This window comes from Nesoenas mayeri (genome assembly GCF_963082525.1).
Source record: "Nesoenas mayeri genome assembly, chromosome: 15".
Lineage (NCBI taxonomy): Eukaryota > Metazoa > Chordata > Aves > Columbiformes > Columbidae > Nesoenas > Nesoenas mayeri.
This window is the reverse complement of record NC_137559.1, coordinates 10,008,055-10,029,753: the sequence shown is the minus strand read 5'-3', so window position 1 is coordinate 10,029,753 and position 21,699 is coordinate 10,008,055. Positions and strand designations below refer to the sequence as shown.

Below are 21,699 nucleotides of genomic sequence, written 5' to 3'. Positions count from 1 at the left end.
GGCCAAAACTGCCAAAGCCCAAAGCTCCTACCCAAGCAGCACCTTAAGCATATGGTGGCATGGGGGAAGCAGTCTGGCAAAAACGTTTCACTCAACTCATGGGGGCAGCAACTGAAAGCTCTAGGAGCCCAGATGCCAGGCCCACAAATCAGAGCTGACCTGAGGAAACTGGCTCAGTTCTCCTGTTCGGCAGTATGGGAAGTCACTGCACAGTCCCCTTGGCCAGGGTGGTGCTAGGGCCATGCCCCATCTCTCTGGGCATGCTGCTCTGCCCGCTGCCTCGCCTGCGGTGCCTCAGCCCAGGGAAAGCCCACAGCGTGCTGTTTGCTGAGGAGCCCGTGCCAGCGCTGGCTGTGGGACTGCCAGGGCACCTGCAGTGGCTGCAGAGCAGGCCCTGTGGGGCCCAGCAGTTCTCCTGCGTTCAGCCCCGAGTGGGCTAGGAAGAGGGTGATCGTGGGAAAACAAACCACCACCACCCTACAGCCGGGAAAACACCCAGAATCGCTAAAAAAAAACACCTCCCTGAAGACAGAGTGCAAAGGTAGCACTTCCCCACGTGCCTGCAGCTGCACAGCCTTTTCTCTTGCTCCAGCTCCACTGAACAGTCTCAACCAAGGCGCAGGAGAGCCCTAGGGTGCAGACTGGGCCAAAGCTCTCCCCAGCCCTTCACCAGGGCGCTAGTGGAACGGCAGTGTGGCTCAGCGCAGGTCACATCCTTGGCTGGTTCCCACTACCTGCTGCAGGAGCTCGGGCAGGAGAAGACGGAGGGATGGGTCAGAATGCGGCCTTGTTGTCTGCCACCCACTGAGGGAAGGTGCGGGCCTTGGGGTTGAGTTGCATGGTCAGGTCCACGTTGCGGTCTGGCTTCAGGGCGTAGAACCGGAACATAGCGGCCAATTCCTTGTCCCCAAGGGAGCCACGTTTCTCATACTCCTCTGGTGAGATCTGCAGAAAGTGTTGTGGGGGGAAAACAGTGTTGTCACAGGGCTGCTGGGGCCTTTCCCTCACACCATGCTGGGAAGCTGAAGAGGGCTGCATTAGAGCAGCCAGACGTGTTATTTCTGCTGGAGAGGAGGGCTCCCATTCAATTGGGATCGTGTAAAGAAAGCAGCACCCCGCAGTGGAAGGGCAAGGTAGAGGAAAGCCTTTGCCAGGGGATGTACCTCCACTGGGGTACGAGCCACAGCTGAGGCAGTCTAGAAACATGGACCTGGGGGGCTGAGGAGAGCTCCAGGGAGCCCAAGTGACCCAGGTTGTACCTGGTAACCCAGCACCCAACCCCCTGCCTGAATCAAAGCGGGACCGCTGTGCTTCTGCACTTGCGCCCTGGTAAAGGAGGGCTGCTTATTTGTCCCAGGAGAGCAGAACCTAGAGTAAGCATCACAGGTGCTTCATTTTTGCTGAAATGTGCTTTGTTCTCAAAGCAGAGGCTCACTGCACCCTCATCCATCGCACTGGCTGCCCAAGGGGAGCAGCACAGCCAAAGCACAAACAAAAAACAAGAAGTCATGGGGTACAGAGAGGCCAGGAGCGCTGTAAGGGTGACACAGCAAGGCCCTTGGGGAAGACCTGCTGAATGGAGGGGCACCCAGCAAAGACATGTTCTGCAGGTGCCCAGCCCCTGGCTCTTCTGGAGACCTTCCACTGCAGCTGCCCCTCAGAGCCAGGCACAGACCCGCTCGGCCGCACCCCACGAGCACGCATCGTCTCAGTGACAATACCGACATAGCAGTTTTGGTGCCAACATGAGCTCCAGCTGCAAGCAGGGGCAGTGGGACTAATCCTGGACACCAGCGCTGGGTTGTACCAAACCCATACACTGAGCCACAAGGACCTTCCACCGCACCAGCTCCCGACCTTGCTGTTGGGGCAGGACACCACCTGTTCTGCCAGCGCTGTCTGTGCTCAGCTCCTGTACAGGGCCCCTGCCATTCCAGCCCAAAGGGAGAAGCTGGCTGTGTTGCTCCTCTGCTGCTGCCCGGCAGCTTTTGGGAAGGTGCAAGGATCATCCCCCCACTGCACTGCCCCACTCCCAGGCCATGGCAGGCTGCAGGGTCCTGAGCCAGCCTCCCCCCACCTCGAGAGCATCACATACAGCAAAGCACGCTTCCCACCTTGCTGGCTTCCACGGTCTTGCCTGTCTGCTGGGAGAGGACAGCAGCGTACTCTGCCTCGGTGAGCTTGCCGGCGCTGAGCCCGATCACCCGGCCTATGTACTCCTGCGGTGACTTCAGCAGGCAAAGAACAACAGGCCCGAGGTCCTCCACTGCCATCCCATCCATGGGGGTGTCCCCCATGGGCAGCCCTGTATGGGAGAGATGGATCCCAGTCAGAGCGCAGCCCTCCCCGAGGCAGCCCAGCTCCCCAGAGGTACGGCTGGAGTTTTTGGCTGCCAGCCTCTGAACACGAGGTGAGGAAGAGACAAGAGCACCCACCAGTGTGGTAAGCCAGGAAAGCACCTGCAGGGTGCACAGTGCGAACAGGGAACTACAGGACAGTGACTGGAGAGCACGAAGTCCCGTCTTACCCAGGACAAAGGCATGTCCCTGTGGGACCTTCTGTAGCTTGAAGATGGAGAGGAAATTCTCAAAGTAGAATGGCAGTCGGATGATTGTGGTGGGAACACCGATTTTATGGAAATACTCCTCCACCACACCTTTGCCGTCAAAGTGGGGCACCTCCAGCTGGCCCCCCGTCAGCTGCTTCACATTCTCCAGGCCACTGTAGATGACGTGGCGCAGACCAAGGCACTTTGACAGGTCAGCAAGCCGCTTTCCCTGCGGGAAGGGAGAAGACAGTCACGAAGAGGAGAATGGCTGCCTTGGGACATGCAGGGGCTCTAATCATGCCAATACACCCCAATTCCCCTTTGTTGCACTGGGCAGGCAGGCAGGATCCAACACACCAGCTGAGCAAACTCCTCAGCACCTGGCACCCCAATCCCTCAGCTGGAACCAGGGTCAAGCAGACCCAGTGAGCTCTGGGAGCTGCCCAGGTAGAGCCGAGTCCTCTGCTTTCACCATCCTACATTAGAAAGGCAACACACCCTCCAACTTTGATGCTAGCTCCTTCACCAAGCATGCAAACGCAAGCCCTAAAGATCTACCCGGGCCAACATAACTGCCCTAACATATCTTGCCTTTTGTTCCCTGCCATTCAGTGAAATCTGTCCTAGGAGTGAACTACGCCTTTGGGGAAGACCTTGGGACTTATACCACAGTACATTTTGGCCCCAAAGCTGCAAGAGCAGAGAACTACAGGACTGCAGGCAGCAACAGCCCTGCCTCAGCCCCCAAAAGGTTCTGCGGAGCGCAGTCTTCCCACTCCTGCTACTGACTCCCAGGCAGTGCTCTCCACCATCCTGAGTCTTGAGGCATTTAACTGCTCCCTGAGGCACTAGATCCTGGAGCCACCTGACTGCAAGGGAACAAGGAACAAGTTCTGACTTTGCAAGAACTGGGACTCAGCTTGTTTGCAAGGCCTTGGGACTTTTCTGGACTGGCCACTTGAATCATCAGGGCTGGCAAGGCTGCACTACAAGCTGTCGACCCCAATGCCACACAGCTGTCCCTCGATCGCCCCCTCCCAGGCCATCCTGCACATGGTCCCAGTTAAAAGCAAGCAGCAGTACCTGCGCAATTTCTTTCTCTTTGCTGCAGTGCTCCCAGAAGTCGGTTACAACAAAGGCTCCATAAGCACCTGACAAAGCCAGCTTCAGTGACCGCTCATCGTCCTGATCTGCCTTCACCACCTCAGCTCCCCTCTGCTTCAGCTCCTTGGCCGCCTTCTTCCTGGGCCTCCGTGTCACCGCACGGACCTCGAAGGTCCCATCTTCCAGCAGAGCGCGGGCGACGCTCCCGCCCTGAGCCCCTGCAAGCGCAGACGTGCTGAGAGCCCGCTCCCCGCGGGGCCGTGCTCGCAGGGGCAGCGGGGCCGTGCTCGCAGGGGCAGCGGGGCCGTGCTCGCAGGGGCAGCGGGGCCGTGCTCGCAGGGGCAGCGGGGCCGTGCTCGCAGGGGCAGCGGGGCCGTGCTCGCAGGGGCAGCGGGGCCGTGCTCGCAGGGGCAGCGGGGCCGTGCTCGCAGGGGCAGCGGGGCCGTGCTCGCAGGGGCAGCGGGGCCGTGCTCGCAGGGGCAGCGGGGCCCTGCTCGCAGGGGCAGCGGGGCCCTGCTCGCAGGGGCAGCGGGGCTGTGCTCACAGGGGCAGCGGGGCTCTGCTCGCAGGGGCAGCGGGGCTGCGACACGGACCCGCTCACCGACACACTCCCCGCGACACACGGACGCCAAGTCCCTCCAACCCGCCCTCCCGCCGGACGCCCCGCCTGCTGCTGCCGCCGGGCGGGCGCTTTCCAGACCCCTGAACCTCCACGGCCCCGACCCCGGGTGTTCCGGACGCTCCCGCTGACCCTGCGCTCTGCCGGGGGTCCCACAGCCCCTGGCACGGCCCCGCCTCGCCCCCCCGGCCCGGCCACAGCCCGGCACCCCGGGGCTCTCGGAGCAGCGGCAGCACGCCGGGCAGGGCCCGGGCCTTCCCCCAGCACTCACCGGTCGCTCCGAACACCACGATCCGTTTCTTCCCGGCCATGAGGCACCGCGGGCGGTCCCGGGGCTCTGCCAGGGTGAGAAGCAGAGCGCTGGCACCGCCGTGCGGGCCTGGCGAGGCCGCGGCTCAGCCCCCGGCCCGGCCCCGCTCCAGCGGTTCGGGGGCGGCGGAGCGGAGCAGGAGGGAGGCCCGTCTGCGGGCTCGGCCCATCGCCGGGCTCGGCGGGGCCCGGGACACACGGGGCCGCATCCGCTCACAGAGACGAGCGGCGCCGCTCGTCTCCTCAGCTTGGTTCGAATCGGCTACGCTCGGTAGCGTTCGGCTCCGTTCGGCTCGACCCGCTTCCGTTCGTCTCCGTTCGGCTCCGTTCGGCTCCGTTCGCCTCGACCCGGCGCGTCTGGGCGGGGCCTCACCGGTCCGTCCCGTTCCCAGGCCCCGCCGGCAGCGGCGCGCGTGTCCGTGTGCAGCCCGCGGGTGGCGCCGGAGCCGCGCCTGGACAGCGGCGCATCCAGCGGCGCATCCAGCGGCGCATCCAGCGGCCGAGCGGCCGCTTCGTCCTCAGCCGCTGTCCGCTTGAAACCCGAGAGCAGCTGTGTGACCGCCCGGGAGGTCGTTGGGGGTTGCACCGCTCCCGCCGCGGGGACCCGGGGTCGTCCCAGGGCTTGCAGACCCCGCGCTGTAATGGCAGGAGGGTTGCGGGTCCTCCGGTGACGCGTTTTGCACGATTCCGCGGCTGTTCCCAAGGAGCATCCCCCTGGAGATGGGACGGTTCGTTATCCCCGCACAAATGACTCCTGCTCGAGGGAAGGGTCCCTGATCACCCCTTTGCCGGGCAGCCTTGGGGAGTCATAAGCAGAGACACCTGTGGGGCTTTTCCTGCGGGTTGTGTGTCACCTCACCAGCTTCACCGGGCCGGTTAGGGACACCAAGCAGAGGCTGCTTGCTGAGGGACGTGTCAAACTCATGCTGCTGGGAACTCAGTAGGTTAAACTCGGTAAGTATGTTGGGAAATGTGGGCTTGATTTGAGTAAACAGCCCAGAAAATACACGAGGGATGTGTCATATACAGTTGCCAATAAATAATTCAGATGCATTAATTAACATAAATGAATAATTGTGAAAGCAGGAGGTATAACCCCAACGGGGGCTTCTGCACAGTCATTTTTTCTGTGAGGGATGTTTAGCTACAGCTTACTGGGAAGGTGACAGCTGATGGGACTTCCCAGATGCCATCTCTTGAAACCAGCCTCCCAACTGGGTTGGAAATCACCAACAGACCTAACACTTGGGAGAGGAAAGGTTTTATCCTTTTACCAGGGGCAGCCCTAGGACCAGCAGAGAGCAATCCCTGCGAGACCAGCAGCCCACAGCAGTGGCTCCTTCTTGCCCCCATCTCTCCTCCCCAGACATGGTTCTCCACATGCAGATGATCTGGCTGTGAGCACACCCCATCCCCAACCAGCTCTTCACCATGAGAGCTACATCAGCCACCATCATCTCCACCATCATCTCCATCATCAGTCGTTGAACACCTGCCAGCCAGACATAGCAGAGGGAAAGATGTGTAATTACCGATTCAGATAGAGCTTCATTAGAGCTACCAGCTCAAGGACCCCACTAGGGCAAGTCCTCTAACAGAATGTGCTATTTTCATCACTGAGCTCTGCTCACTCTGACCTCTCCCAAACCACCCCAGCAGCAGGAGCTTTTGACTCAAAAAATGAGCCATTTGGCATAGACCAGGATGGCAGCAAACTCCACCGTGGCATGGAATTATCCTGTTATTTTCCTGAGCTGCACTTCCCCGCATTCCCTGAGCACTGCTGCTCTGCCCTGGGACTTGTGGAAAGCCAAATTGTTTGTCCTGGGTCTCAGTGCTGCTGTGCCAGCTTGCCTACCTGCCTTTTGGGGACCTCTCTGCCCAGCATCTCAGAATGGATTTGCCTAAATGCCACTAAAACCTGTTAGAAGATTTACAAATTAAGGATTTTGTAGAACCAAAATGCAAAATAATGATCAGCCTCCCTTGTCTGAGCAGAGCTGGGGAAGGGAGATCCTGATGGTCCCACTGCTACCGGTAGCTCTGGCTCCTTGGGTGCAGATGCAACGTTCCTTGGTGCCACGCAATCCACCTCTTTAAAGAGACACTCATAATTTGAGAAAACATTCAGAACTGACAGAAAAATGGCTTTGGAGGAAGGAGAGTTTATTCTTGCTTCCTAATTCTGTTCCTTCAAGATACAACCTGAATTTACTTGTGGAAATGTTTCCATGCATGGCCCAGCAAAGGGCAGAGATGCTGTAGCACCAGCCTCTTCCATGGGTTCTCCCCAGCGTTTCTGGCTAGTGAGGGGGCTACATAGCAAAACCCCTCAGCTCTTCCAGGCTAGGGTGAGCTCGTGCTTTTGCTTCAAGGGAATTTGGTGTAATTAGGACCTGGGTCAGCCTGGTTTTGTGGTTCTCCCAGGAGAAAGCAGCCATGGCTGGGGAGCTGGCTGTGGATCATGCATCCTGTTGGGACAGACCCTGTGTCACTGCTGTCGGGGTGTCATATGGACTACAGGCGGTTACCGTGTGCTGCTGTTTTTCAGCAGATAACTTGCACCAATTTGCATAGGCGGCAGCCCTGTGCTGACAGGAAGGAAGATCGAGTGACACCCACAGTGCAGGAAGGGGTGAGGAGCAAATTGAAAGACAGAAAAAGCCACCAGGCTGGAAACGGTGGTGTTGGGTGTCTGGGGAATCCAGACCCCCCTTCCCCAGGTGCTGCTCGAATCATCACCCCAGCCATTGGATCTCATCACCTCTGCAGGTCCCCCAGGGGCAGGGGCCGTCAGCTGGATGGGCTTCAATTTTCTACCTTGAACCCGAGCATCCAGGCGAGGAGGAAGCAAAGCTCCAGGAATAAAGGGCTGAGCAGGGGCACGGATGGGCTGCAGCCTCCTGCTACAATGGCGATGCCCTCTCTGCTCTCCTGCTACCATGCAGACCTGGTGAGGGCGGCATGAGGCCAAGGTGAGGTTTTGGGCGGGCTGCTTTTACTTTGGAGGGGTACGGGGAGAAGTGGGGCTGTTGCTCAGGCCTCTCGCATGGGGTGAGCTGCTGCAGACCTCTTGCTGTAACAGCCACGTGAAAAGGAGTCGCTGGGTCAAGGGCCAGGAGCTGCTGGGCAGAGGTCCCTGGGACGGGCAAGATGTGACCAAGTGCCAGCAGCACCCGGCATAGCAGGCTGGCGTGGATGGCACCGGTGCTGGCAGGAGCAGGTGTGGTGGTGCAGGGCCCTGAGCCCTGGGTGCTGGAGATGTGTGTGGGACCTCATGGGGAACCGAGCACTTGTCACAAATTCCATCCCCTTCCCTACTACTGCCTGCCCCGACATGAAGGTGGCCACAGCCAGGCTGTCCTGCCTGCGCAGACCTTCTCCACCTTGTGCAGCAGCAGCTTTTGCCTCCATGTTAATGTCATTTGCTGAATTCATTCCACTTCAAAACCATAAAAAAAATTCCCCAATATGTACCGCAAATAGAAAAGGATGGGATTTGTGACATACTTGCCCATGGCACAGTGTGAAATGGCACCAAAGAGTGTGGCAAGGTCCTGGGTTGGTCAGGAGTCCAAGATGGATGGGCCTTGAAACCCAGAGCTGCACCCCTGTGTCCTCCTTTGAGAAATGGCTCAGGATGCTTTCCCGGAGGGAACACTGGAGTCTTCAAGGCTGCAGTTGGTACCTTCTTCAGCCCTTTTCACTGCAGGGGATCTTCCAGCACTGTGTAGGACCCAGAGGAGCAGGGGAGGGAGCATATCAAGGGACATGTGGCCATGTGCCCAGACACTGGCTTGTGCAGGGAGCCTGAGGTACGCTGGACTGCACCGACGCATTACACTTAATCCTTAATTAAGCACTCTAAGGTCATTAGGAGTACTATGTATTCTACAGGTATGGGACCAGCTGGAGCACCACCTGGGTGCTGTCACCCACTGAGATGCCACCAGTGCCTGGGGTGTGGGCGCTGCGTGGAAGGCTGTTGGGACTGCTGGCATTCAGCCTGGGGGTCCTTGCCTCCACTACTTGCTATTTAACTCCTGCTGAGCCTGGGCTCCCTTATTGTGATTGAGGTTTTGGGAAAAAAAAAAGTCTGGTAGGAGTTAGGCTTGGCCTAGGGAGTCACTCTGTAATTACAATAAATTTTGTTAGCATTAAATCCAGACTAAAAAAACCAAACCAAAACACTGCATCCAAAAATCATATGTGAGCTTAGATAACCGAGGTACCTGCAAATCTGCGAGTTTCATAATCGTTATCATGCAGAAGATACTTCATCACGTTGCTTAATTAACATAAATTAACAACGTGAAATCTTTTCAGTTCTGCCAAAAGGTGGCAGCCTGTGTCCTGGCTTCAGGGTCTGCTCAGCACATCAGTTGGTGGGGAATGGCTGGAGGGGTTGGCTTGGCAAATGCTCGTGTGCAGCTCACTGACCTCCGAAAGAGGGTCGGTTCAGGGTGGATAACTAAAAGCTCCAAGGGTGTGTTGGTAACGGAGCCTGAGATCTGCTGGAGGAAGCCCAGTGCCAGGATGTGGTGGGAAGGTCTGGCGGGGCTGGTTTTGCTCTGTTCCCGTGTCTGGGGGAGGGAGGGCAGTGGTGATGGGTGCTGTGCTGCGGGGGTTTGAGCTGCACCGAGACACAGCACCCCAAACTGGACACCTTTGAGGAACCGGCTGCATTGCAAACCCTGCGGTGATGGGACGGGGAGAAGAAAATGGCCAGGCTGTGGGTTCCTGTGTTTTGGGGGCAAGGAGCTGTGCTGGAGCCAGCATTTTGCTGCTCCTTCAGGTGCCTGGTTAACTATGCAATTAGTAGTTCCTATAAGAAGCTTTAAATGTACCTAAACATTGCAGATCAACCCATTTTCTGATGTTTTCCCTACATGTGTCCCTGCAGCCATATAGGAGCTCTTGCCCAGTGCTTGGGTTCCCATCCAGACCCTTCAGCCCTGTCCCAGCACACGGCAGCAGGTCAGGTCCCCAAGGCTCTGCTCGAGGAGAGCCCTGCTCGAGGTGCCAACCAGCATCCACCAGCATGGCTGCTGAATCTGCCTACAAGCCCCCATGAGGCAGCAACCACAGATTTCTGCCTGCTGAGCTGTGCAGCCCAACACCGTCCCCGTGCTGCTGGCGGTGGCTGCCATGCCTCCTGGTGTGGGATGGTCCTGAGTCTCAGCAGATTCCCGAAGCACAGGGCGATGGATCTGTCTGGATGGCAGCAGCTGCCATGTGAAAACCAAAGCCTCCTCCTAGCAGGAGGAAGATCTGAGAGGCCAGGTTGTGCAGAGAGGTGGTGAATATCTGTTATCTCCAGCCATCTTCGTGCTGTGGCCATCCTGGGACTGTCCCTTCATCTCAGATCCCCTAGCAAGCTTCCTTTGGTCCCTGTTGGATTTCTAGCAGCAAAAGTGCATATATGTAATTAGAGCCAGAGATGAGCAGAAACACCTGTGTCAAGGTCCGTGTTTTCCAAGGTTGATATCAGGCAATTTGGATCTTGGAGCAGGACGCATGGTGATGAAAATCACAGTGTCTGTGCTCATGGTCAAGGACCTTCTAGCACAGTGTCTGTGGCTCCCAGGCACTGATGGGGTTTGGGCATGGACCGTCTGCTAACAGGTGTGGTGGGACTTGTGCCAGGAGCCTTGGGGTGGGCTTGGTCGCATCCTGGGAACACTTTGGATCTCTGTAGGGGTTATAGAGATTGGCTTTGAGTGGCCTCTACCCTTTAGACAGCTCATGTAAGAGCAGATAATGCTCTTCACTCTTCTAGGTTGCAGCCTCCAGCATCACCGGGTGGTCCTAGAGCTGCACCTGAAACTTTTCTCCTGGCAAAATTACAGCTGCTGCATTGTTCCTTCTGCTGCTTTGTGTCTTTTTCTGCTTTATTCTTCCTGTCAGATGCCTTTGAACAAGCTGACCCACGGCTGCTGGTTTCCAGCAGCGGGAGCACATTTTGAAGTAGAATTAGAGGACACCACCAAATAATCTCTGGTGTTAGATCAGGTTTGTCACAGCAAAGGGCTTTTTCTCAGCAGCCGTGTTGCAGAGGAAGAGCTGTGGGGAACAACGCTGCAAGCAGCACAACCCCCGTGCATTTTGGCTGTGTTCGTGGTTGCACAGCAAAGATGAGAAATGTAGGGACTGCTGTGTGCAAAGGCTTAATTGAACTTTCCAGGCCAGTTAGCAACAAGAAGATATCAAAGGGTGAAAATTTCACTGTGAATTGCTCACTGAGCTCCTTTAATTTATTGTATCTTAATTCACCAAGCCACTGCCAGGGGGGTGAAGAGCAAGGCAAGCTGCTGCCGCAGCCCTGCTGCTCCCTGTATGGAGAAAAGTGCTTTGCTGTGGGGTCACCGTCACTGCTGGGGGGAGCATGGAGGGACCGTGGCATTTCCCTCTCCACCTCAGCTCACAAAACAATTGGACTCAGTGAGCAGTCACACTTCTTAAAAATATAACACCAAACCCTCCGCATGGTTTGGCAGCAGCGGGGGGCAGAGAGCAGGTAGGTGCTCCTTCCCCAGGCAATGATTCACCATTGTCGCCAAAAGTGGAGCTCTGCAACAGGATGTGGTGTTGGCCATGCTCAGCAAGCCCTGATAGAGCCTCTGCATGGTGGTGGTGGGGTTTGAAACTGAAACGGCTCTTCGCTGCTCTGCCTGCTGCCACACAACTTCCTCCACAACACAGAGAAGGAAAACGCACAAGCACAGTCCTGCTGTCCCTCCAGTGACAGTGGTGGCACTCAGGTGCTCAGTGCATGGCCCATGGGTAGCACAGGGGCATTGTCAGGGCAATTAATGCAATCACTCTACCTGAGAAAGGCTCCAGCATCAGTGGTGGTGAAGGCACTATGTTTGTAGCACATGAGGTCTGGGCAAAGGTGCTGCAGCGTGGTGGTCCTGGCTCTTCCACTGCCAGGCCCACAGCGCCAGGGACTCTGGTCTCAGCCAAAAGCTGAGGAATGGACCCTTGGCTCAACCACAGCATCATGTTAACTCAAGGTGGGCTTCCTCCCATGTTGCTCCTGATGTATTTCCTCTTCTTCCACCAGGAACGTGGATAAAGGCTGAGGAAACTCAGCTGGTGCTGTGAGCATCCCTGGGGACACGGGGTGGTCCATGGGACAGCTGTGCTGCTGCCAACACAGTGCTCCTCACCCAGGGATCACCCATGTCACGGGAGGCCTCTGACGGAAGGTGAGTGGTGGTTGGGCAGCTGAAGATCCATCATGTTGGTGGAATTTCAGATTCAAAACTGGACGAAGGTTGGCCAACAAAGCATGAGGGCTGATGGCAGCTCCTAGTCCAGGGGCCTGGGGACCGCTGTGCTGGCACAGGGGGAAGGGCTGTCTCCAAAGAGAAATTATTTTGCTTAGACTTTTGTCTCTGCATGGGCTTGGTTTCCAGGAGGAAATGTCATTTTCATGATTGTGTTCTTTGGTTTCTTTGACTCCAATTTCAACAGCTTCTGCCTTGACCAAGCAGCTCCTAACAAAACAGCCTGCCACAGCTTTGGGGTGGCATAATCTCAAGGAGGACTTGAGCAGGTCACTCTGAAGGGATTTAGTGACCCCTGCTACCTTCAGAATCAGACGGGGTGCTCCACTGCTGTCTTTCCCCATCACGCCTGAACAATGTGCCCAGTGCTTGTTCCAGACCCAACTCTCCTGCTCTCCTCTCCCACAGAGGCTTGGATCAACCGCTACCGCAAGCAGCTGGTGAGGTCCATCTCGCCACCGTTCCTGGAGGAGATCATCTGCTACCTGTGGAGGCTGGACTTCCGCACGGCGGAGGAGGCTGGCCGGGCGCAGGAGGCGAACTCCCTGCCCGAGCAGGTGAGGGTGGTGGTAGATGTCCTGGCTGGCAAGGGCAGCTGCGCCTCCCAGTCCCTGCAGACATTCATCGAGACCACCAATTCCCAGCTCTACCTTCACATCACTGTCTATGGTAGGCAGTCTACTGGACCCAAGGAGGGGTGTCTGCACACGTGTCCTGGCTGTGGATGCTTGCTGGAGCACCCCAAGGTGTGCACAGAGCTAGACAGAGTTGGCAGCTCCCATGGCAGGAAGCGATGGTGCCATCTCAGGGTCTCCGCTGGGGAAGGACGCAGCCGGGGAGTGACAAGGGCTCTCTGACAGGTCTGAAGAACCTTCCTCCAGTGCCCTCACTGCCCTTAGCAGAACTCTCTGGGCATCCTGAGGAGTCTTTAATGTCTTCAATGTCCAGATCACACCAGTCACTCCCAGCAGCTGGGCTGGGAACAGGGGGACAGCAGAAGGAGGACAGCTGGGCATCCCTGACCCCATCTGTCAGTGGCTTCCACAAGTTCAGGCTCTCCTTGCAACCCTCTTGCCAGGAGAGGTTTCCCTGGTTTCCTTCCTGCTTGGAAGGCTCCAACCTTGGCTGGTGTCTGCTCTGAATCTCACACAGCACCATCCCCTGCTTGTTCAGCCTTTGCTGGAGGGTTTAATATGCTGTACCAGGGTCATGGTACTTGAGCCAGGTGAGTTGGATAGGTCTAGAGATGGTCACAAGGTTCAGCCAAGAGTCCAACTCATCACATGAATCTATGGCAATGAGGCAAGGCTGACGTCAAGCTGGGAGGTCAGTCTGAAGGTCAGGATCAGGCCCAGAGAGGGCAACCAGGTTCAGAGTCCAGTGATCACTATGCAAGTGCAGAGCAATGGGGTCTGAGATCAAGGTCCAGAAGAACAGGGTCCATAGCAGTCAGAGGCATGATGGTGCTGTAGATAAGTGTTCCCACAACAAAGCTTAGGCAGGGGCTGAAGGCCCAGGGCTGAGCTTAAATGGGCTCTTGGACTGAAGGGTGAGGCTGATCAGGGCCATTTAAGCCTCCGTGCCCTTCGGACCCTGGCACACACTTTCCTGCCCTCTGTTCATGGGCTTGGCAGGCAAGTGAGGCAGCACCTCTCATTTGCATTTATAGTTACCATCCTCCTCCTCACCTCTGCTTTAATTCCTCTCTGTGCAGAACCCGTGGTGCAGAAGCACCTGGAGAGCCTCCAGAGCTACTATGGGAATGGCTTGGACACGGGTCCCCTCCAGCGACTCACAAACCTGCTGCTGGTGGAAGGCTTGACCGATATCCAGCAGAAGGAGCATGACGTCCTGCAGATTGAAGCTACCAAAGGCTTACGAAGCGTATCTAAGAGCATCTCTCTGGAGAAGCTCTTCCTGCCTCTCTCCAAGCTCAGCATCCCACCTCGGATCTCTGTCACCATCGGAGTGGCCGGGATTGGCAAAAGCACACTTGTGAAGCTGTTTGTCTACACCTGGGCAAAAGGGGAGATCAACAGGGACATCATCTTTGTGCTGCCCCTCACCTTCCGGGAGCTCAACACTTATGAGAAGCTCTCTGCTGAGAGGCTCATCTGCTTGGCGTTCCCTCACACCGCTGAGCCAAACTGCATCTCGGCAGGAGCTGCCAGGACCCTCCTGATCCTTGATGGCTTGGATGAGTTCAAAACGCCTTTGGATTTTTCCAACACGGTAGTATGCACCGACCCCAAAAAAGAGATCCAAGTGGACAACCTGATCACCAACATTATACGTGGCAACCTGCTGCAGGAGGCTTCTGTCTGGGTCACGTCGCGGCCAACAGCAGCCAGCCAAATCCCCGGTGGGCTTGTTGACCGGATGACAGAAATACGAGGTTTTCGAGCAGCAGAGATGAAGGATTTCTTGGACCAGATGTTCCTTGACAACAGAGACCTGTCCAGCCAAGTCCTGCATCACATCAGGGCTAACAGGTCATCACACATCCTGTGCACTGTTCCTGGCTTTTGCTGGATTTATGGCTCTTCAATCGGTTATTACCTGAAAAATAGCACCAATCAATCCCAAGAAACAACCGTTGTCCCCAGGACCCTATCAGAAATCTACTCCTATTATTTTAAAATGGCTCTGAGCAGCGACTGGCCAGAAAAGCCAAGAGAAACGCTCAGGATCGAGCAGGCTGTGAACAACAGCAAGAAGATAGTGGGCAGCCTGGGCAGACTGGCCTTCTATGGGCTGCTCAAAAAGAAATACGTGTTTTACGAGCAGGACATGAAGGCGTACGGCATTGACCTTGTCTTGCTGCAGAGCAGCTTGTGCAGTCGCCTCCTGCTCAAAGAAGAGACGCCGTCCTTCACAGCCTACTGCTTCTCCCACTTAACCATACAGGAGTTTCTAGCGGCTATTTATTATTACACGGCTGCCAAGCGGGCAATATTTGACCTCTTCACTGAGAGCGGAATGTCCTGGCCCAAGTTGGGGTTCCTCAACCACTTCAAGAGCGCTGTTCAGAGGTCACTGCAGGCAGAGGACAGGCAACTGGACGTCTTTGTGCGTTTTCTCTCTGGGCTCCTCTCCCCGCAGGTGAACAAGCTGCTCTCTGGGTGGCTGTTGGTGAAGGACGAGCACAACAGCTTCAGGAACCAAGCGATCAGCTTCCTCCAGGGCTGCCTGAACACCAACTATGTCATCTCCTTGCGAACGGTGAACACCATGCACTGCCTGTATGAAATTCAGCACATGGAGATCGCTAAGGCTGTGGAAGAAGCAATGAAGAATGAGAGCCTTGCCGGGATGCTCACCCCTGTGAACTGCTCTGCCCTGGCTTATCTCCTGCAGGTCTCTGATGTCTGTGTGGAGGAGACGAACCTCTCCAGCTGCCTCACCTACAACGTCTGTAAGAGCCTGCTCCCCCAGCTCCTCTTCTGCCAGAACCTCAGGTGAGCCCTGAGGATTGCACTGGGAGAAGCAAGCAGGGACGCCGGGCTGTGACTCAAAATGCCAGGTGTCAATTGGAGACATGGGTCCACCATCCTTGTCCATCAGCAGAGAGCTGCCCTGGGGATGGCACTGGGTCAGCTCTGCGTCTCTGCTTGAGTTTTTCCACCTGTGATGGGCAGATGTCATGGGAGGGTGATTCTTTCTCCACTTTGTTATCCAAATGCTTGCTTTTGCTCTTGTATCTACTCCAGGCTGGACAATAATCAGTTCAAGGACAACGTGATGGAGCTGCTGGGCAGCATGCTGAGCGTGAAGGACTGCCAGATCCAGAAGCTCAGGTAGCACCTGGCCCAGGGCAGACGGGCTGTTCATGGGGGTGCGGAGTGGAGCTGGGGGCACCTCAAATCCAGGGCGAAGGTCCTCTGGGAACGTCTGTCCCACTGGCTCCCCAGGGGTGATGAGGACAGCAGCCCCACACGATCTCCTGCTCCCAGGCACGGTGACCTTACCCCCTGTGTCCCCACAGTGGCTGAGCAGGCTGTCTTTTCCGGCCTTCCTGGGACTGCTGCCTCCTCACTGTTCCTAAAACTTTGTGTAGAAATCCATGGATTATCCTAACAAAGTGCTTCCCAAGGTCATGGCTGTTTGCTGGACACTCAAGGCTCCACACGGAGCATCTGACATATAGAGGGTGCAGGTCCCTGCCCCACGCACAGGCAGATGCCTCAGACCAGACAGATGGGTCCCCACTTTCCCCACCTCCCTGCCCTTTGTGGCTGCGCATGGAATCCCCCATGCGGCCATCTAAGCTCCCTTTTCACAACACAAATGAATTTTAAATCTAGAAACTCCCCTTGCATGCTGTCCTTGCAGTCCCCTGCCTGGTGTCCAGCCCAGGAAAGCATTCACCACTTTGTGTGGTTGTACCTCAAACCAAACACTCCCCATGGCTTTCCTCTGTTCACCCATCCCGAATACAGCCTACGCGAAAACCTCTTTCTCCTCCTGAAAAACACATGATTTTCCTTTTTTTTTTCTCTGGGCAGCTTGGCAGAAAATCAGATCAGCAATAAAGGAGCCAAAGCACTGGCCCGGTCGTTGATGGTGAACAGGAGCCTGACGGTGCTGGAGTAAGTGTCCCCCTTTCACCAGCTCCTGCCACGCACGTGTTCCCCCCCAGGAACCATTCCCGTGCAGCAGTGGGGCCAGATCAAGGTTCTGCTTTGCTAACCTTGGCTTTTCTGCCCATCTCACCCCAGCCTGCGGAGCAACTCCATCGGCCCCTCTGGAGCAAAAGCACTGGCTGACGCACTGAAAAAGAATCAAGTCCTGCTCTCCCTGAAGTAAGTACCGACTTCTGCAGCACCTCTGGAAGCAGATCCACAGGATGAGCCCCCTCCAGCCCTCTCCTGTCCTATCGAGGTTTTCCCCACCTCAAGGGCCACCAGGTGGGGACACCCTGGGCACAACCTGGTTTGGTTGTGCTGGGCAGGATGTGTGAGTGCAACTGGCAGACACCTGGTGACCAGGGCAGCTCTGGGACAGAGATGCTGGGACCCTCCTGTCTCTCAGCTTCTGTGGGTTGAGGTTGAGGTTGAGGTTGAAGTTGAGGTTGAGGTTGAGGTTGAGGTTGAGGTTGAAGTCCAGGTCCAAGTCCAGGTCCATCCCCCAGGCAGGAGCTCACAGGGTGCTGGTGCACAAGAGCAGGCATCTCCCATGGGAGAAGAGGGAGGGAGGCCACCCAGACAAGGATGCTCAGGGTCTGGACGCCCTTCTCACACCAGAGATGGGGACAGGGCAGGTGACCACCACCCTGCATGGCCCCTTGTCCCATTGTGGTGGCTGCCATGCACAGGTCTATTCCTCTCTCCTTGCAGCCTGCAGCACAACGTCATCAAGGAGGATGGTGCCACCTTCCTGGCTGAGGCCTTGTTGACCAACCACAGGCTGACGACCCTGCAGTAAGTGACCAGGACCTGATGTCCCCCCTCCCAGCCACCCAGCAGTCCGAGGTGCCACCGACAGGGATGTGGCACCTGGTATTCACAGGTGCCTTCCTCACCTTTGCAGCCTGCAGAAGAACGCCATCGGAGCCCACGGTGCCAGGAAAATCGCTGAGGCGCTGAAGCAGAACTGCAGCCTGAAGGAGCTGATGTAAGAGCAGCATGAGGCGGAGGGACAGTGACACCAGCACCTGGGATCTGCGGGCAGGAGCGATGGGCAGGGGCTGAGCCATGAGCAGGCAGGACGGGCTCTGCCAGCTTTGCTCCAGGGGTTGGCGTGGGTGGAGAGGGCGAGGACCTCAGCGCTGCTCTCGGAGCAACCCCGTGGAGATGCTCTCCACACCTCCAGGGATGCAGGGAGCCACATAAAGAACGGAGAGGCCAAGCCTTCCCTCCAGCAGAGGCAAGCAGCAGGTCTCCAGGCCCTGTGGATACGTTAAAAGCTATTTCAGCTCAAAACCAACATACAAGAGCAGAGGTGTTTGTAGGTTGGAATGAGACTGCAGCAAGCTCATGCTCATTGCTGGAGCAGAAAGAGCCTGAGGGAGATCACAGAATCACAGACTGGTTTGGGTTGGAAGGGACCTTCAAAGCTCATCTAGTCCAACCCCCTGCAATGAGCAGGGATGTCTTCAGCTAGGTCAGCAGATCTCAGTAATGCCAGTTCTTCTTCTTGTGTCTTAGACTCTCCAGCAACTCAGTAGGAGACAACGGCTCGGTGGCCTTGGCCGAAGCTCTGAAGGTGAACCACAGTCTGCAAAGCCTCGAGTGAGTCTCTCCTCCGCACCTGCCAGGGACATCGCTGCCCCAAAGTGCCGGCAAACCCTGTCACCTCCGCTCGATGGGGCCGGTGCTGCTGTGGTGAGCAGGAGATGCTGATCCTGGCTTGGCTGCTCCCAAATTTGGTCCTTTAGTGTTGGCTCCCCTCAACTCCTGTGGCTGAGAGATGCCTGTTTCTCAGTGAAATGGGCAAATGGGCACTTTTCACGTCAAACACAAGCCCCCAGTGCAAAGACTGGCCCGTCCTCACATCTTCCCTGTTTGTCTCAGTCTCCAGAGCAACTCCATCAGCAGCACTGGGGTCACGGCACTGACACTGGGTCTCTGCGCCAACAAGGGACTCATCAGCCTCAAGTAAGTGACAGTCCCTCCAGCCACCCTGGCCAAAAGCTGCTGCCAGGACACGGGATGTGAGAACTTAATTGTGCCCTGTTGTTTCCACAAGTGCTCTGGGATGCTGAAAGCAGCCTCTGTCCCTCCTCTGGCTGTGAGCATCTTCTCTCCATTGTCCCCTTGGGACATAATCGCTTCAGCCATGTCTGGCAATGCAAGGATGGCAGCAGGGATGGGAGACTGGGACAAAGCACCAGTGGCATTGATGCTCACAGCTGTATGGTGCCCAGGGAATGGAGATGCAGATGCTGGTGGGGATGCAAGTCAGACAGACTGCCTGTTGCAATAAATGGTCTCAGCCTCAGACTGGGGGCCGTGGGGGTGCAGCTGATGTCCTCTCCAACCCTGTGTCTTTCCCCAGCCTGCGGGAGAACTCCATCAGCAAGGAGGGGGGCCCTGCCATCGCCCGTGCGCTGCGCACCAACAGCACCCTCAGGAAGCTGGAGTAAGTCCCATGGGCCCCAGGAGGGCACCCACACTGCTGCAGTGTCGCTGGAGTTGGCCCAAACTCTGTGTGCGTGACTTGTGTGCTCTGTCCCCTACCTCTAGCTTAGCGGCGAACCTGCTGTATGACGAAGGCGGCAAGGCCATCGCTTTAGCGATGAAAGAGAACCAGGCGCTCACGTCCCTTCAGTGAGTTTCCGGTCGGACCTGGATGGTTTTGAAGCCCGTTGCATTGATGTGGGGCAGGGACACCGATCCCACAGGAATCAGGGCATCTTCACAGCACTGGACGTCACCTCCTGTTCTTTCCTGTTTGCAGCTTGCAGTGGAACTTCATCCAGGCAAAAGCTGCCACAGCCTTGGCACAAGCACTACAGTCCAACAGCAGCCTGGCCACCCTTGAGTAAGTGGGGACAAGGGCGGGAAGGTCCTGGGCAGTGTCTTCCTATTGGGACGTGTCCCAGGACCCTGCCCTCACACTGCTCCAGGAGAGGCGGCCTTGCCTGCTGCCTCCTCCATGCACTCCTGTCCATCCTGTGTCCCTATTACATGTCCCTGGCTGGGGATGCTGGAGGCACATGGTGCTCTGGGGATGCCCAAGCCATTAGGGGAAGCCCAGCACACTGTGCTCGGTGCTCGCTGCCTGTCCCCCTGCCCTGGGTGCCCGGACCGTGGGCATACACAGCACTTGCATGTCTCAGCTTGCAGGAGAACGCCATCGGCGATGAGGGGATGGCTGCCCTCTCCACCGCGCTGAAGGTCAACACAACCCTGTCAGACCTCCAGTGAGTATCCAGGCTGCCGCATGGCCCTGGCATTGCAGCCTGTTTAATTAGCTTGTCTAATTAGCGCACCACAGCCACCTCATGACATGTGCTGAAGGATCCTTGTTCTCTTGCAGCCTGCAGGTTGCTTCAGTTGGTGCAACTGGTGCCCAAGCTTTGGCAGAAGCCTTGATGGTCAACAAGAGCCTACAGATCCTGGAGTAAGTGCTTGGTGGGGCCACCAAGTCCCCATGGCTGTGACACTGCTCCCTAGGGGTATCCAAGAGCCTGGTCCTTAGCTCAGCACCACTCCTGTGTCGTGTCCTACCACACTTGGCTTGACTATTGACTTGCTGGTGTGGGGCCACCTCTCCCACCTCCTCCTCTTGCTCACGGCCACCACTGGGCCATCCCAGGCTGTCCTTCTTCACCACCCGCCTTCCTCCACAGCTTGCGGGGCAACTCCATTGGTGTGGTGGGGGCCAAGGCGATGGCCAACGCACTGAAGGTGAACCGCAGCCTCCGCCGGCTCAAGTAAGTACCCGCTCCCTGAGCCGGGATCCAAGAAGAGCCTTTCCAGACCTTCCTGGAAGGAGCAGTGAGGTGATGGCCAGGCCAACAGTTCTCAGTGGGGCAAACCCCATAACTGGTGGCTTTCCCCAGTGCCCATGCCATGTGTTCCCTCCTGGTGGCCACATTTCCTTGGCCAGTGCTTTCTGACCTTCCAACCTTCCACAGCCTGCAGGAAAACTCCCTGGGCATGGACGGAGCCATCTGCATCGCCACCGCTCTGAAGGGCAACCATGGCCTCACCTACGTGAAGTAAGTGGCTGCTGAGCTCGATGGTAAGGCAGGGACAGGGTGACCACAGGAGCCATCAAGGGACCTTCCTTGCCACTGGCACTGTCCATTCCCAGTTGCCCTACAGAGACCTCCCCAGTGGGGCTGGGGATAAGGGCACCCTGTGCTACTCTCGGTGTGAAGCCACCATCCCTGCACAGCTCCAGACCCCACAGCTCCTCTCTGGGGATGCCGCTGGTGCAAAGAACCACGCCAAAAAACAAATACTCTCCAAAACATCATGGTGATGGGCTGGCTCAGCCTCTCCAGCTCCCTAGGGGCTTCCTTAAGCTTCTCACCTGGCTGCCTTAGGGCTATCAAACCTAGAGTGCCCTGTGATCGGGGTCCCTGCAAGAGGTCCTGGATGGCATGGGGAAGGTGCAGATGATGCTGGTGCAAAGCTGGGTAGCATCTCTTATACCCACCAAAGATCCTGCTCTGCCTCATGTCCAAGCCTCAGCTCCTCTTCCCTTTGCTCCCAGCCTGCAGGGGAACCGCATCGGCCAGTCGGGAGCCAAGATGATCTCTGACGCCATCCGAACAAACTCACCTGACTGTGTCGTGGACGTGTGAGGGTGCCTGGCTGCAGCGGGGAGACAGCCTGGTGGGTCCCTTCGGCTAAGGTGACTGCAGGGAGCTGCTCAGCCCTCCATCCACCCATCCTGGGGGAAAGAGCTGGGGCAAGGAGAGCTCCTGAGCTCCCCAGGAGGACCTGAGGCCTCCAGATCAGCAGTGCAGGAGGTCGAGACTCACTAGTATTGAAAGCTGAGGGATGTGTGAGCACATCCCTGTTCATCCAGGCCCTGGGGGAGCTTCAAGGAATGGGAGAAATGCAAAAAGGAGGGAGGAGGGGCCAGAACCGGCATACCAGCCCTTCGTGTTTTTGTGGGTGACTTATCTGCCACACCAGCAGCAGTGACCCCTCCTGTGATCTCCGCGGGGTGACAGCACTGTGCTCAGGCCCTGCCCTGGATGGGTGCATCCCAACCACCCCGCAGCTCTGCTCTCGTCCCAGCCCGTGTCACTGTGGGCCAACGCTGCAGCACCCCAGGCAGGGCTCCGCTCCCCACACCTGCTTGTCTCTCTCTAGTTCTGGCAAGAATCCTGGGAGAAGCAGGTGAAACACGGGCAGGATTCACAGCAG

The 21,699-nt window shown here is 57.1% G+C and overlaps 2 protein-coding genes across 2 annotated transcripts; one reads left to right on the top strand and one right to left on the bottom strand.

The window, feature by feature from the left end:
- Positions 1 to 21: 21 nt before the first annotated feature.
- On the bottom strand, positions 22 to 4,911 carry NMRAL1 (NmrA like redox sensor 1). The gene is made up of 5 exons (XM_080353734.1): positions 4,543 to 4,911; positions 3,632 to 3,870; positions 2,528 to 2,777; positions 2,115 to 2,305; positions 22 to 945 (listed from the first exon to the last, which is right to left on the bottom strand). Exons 1-5 carry the CDS (start codon positions 4,580 to 4,582, stop codon positions 775 to 777), a joined length of 891 nt encoding a protein of 296 aa, XP_080209860.1. The 5' UTR covers positions 4,583 to 4,911; the 3' UTR covers positions 22 to 774.
- Positions 4,912 to 11,556: 6,645 nt separating this feature from the next.
- NLRC3 (NLR family CARD domain containing 3) lies at positions 11,557 to 21,128 on the top strand (the record flags this gene model as incomplete). The annotated part of the gene is made up of 18 exons (XM_080353979.1): positions 11,557 to 11,596; positions 12,281 to 12,541; positions 13,587 to 15,330; positions 15,583 to 15,669; positions 16,378 to 16,461; positions 16,591 to 16,674; positions 17,209 to 17,292; positions 17,402 to 17,485; positions 18,019 to 18,102; positions 18,385 to 18,468; positions 18,869 to 18,952; positions 19,057 to 19,140; positions 19,271 to 19,354; positions 19,653 to 19,736; positions 19,853 to 19,936; positions 20,166 to 20,249; positions 20,454 to 20,537; positions 21,038 to 21,128. 18 exons carry the CDS (start codon positions 11,557 to 11,559, stop codon positions 21,126 to 21,128), a joined length of 3,315 nt encoding a protein of 1,104 aa, XP_080210105.1.
- Positions 21,129 to 21,699: the final 571 nt, after the last annotated feature.

What these genes read in the sequence shown, in the direction of transcription:
- NMRAL1 (XM_080353734.1), bottom strand. Translation starts at nt 4,582, where the DNA reads ATGGCCGGGAAGAAACGGATCGTGGTGTTCGGAGCGACCG. An exon ending in CGTGGTGTTCGGAGCGACCG is followed by an intron (nt 3,871 to 4,542) that starts GTGAGTGCTGGG and finishes CTGCGCTTGCAG; the next exon opens with GGGCTCAGGGCGGGAGCGTC. An exon ending in AGACCGTGGAAGCCAGCAAG is followed by an intron (nt 946 to 2,114) that starts GTGGGAAGCGTG and finishes CACTTTCTGCAG; the next exon opens with ATCTCACCAGAGGAGTATGA.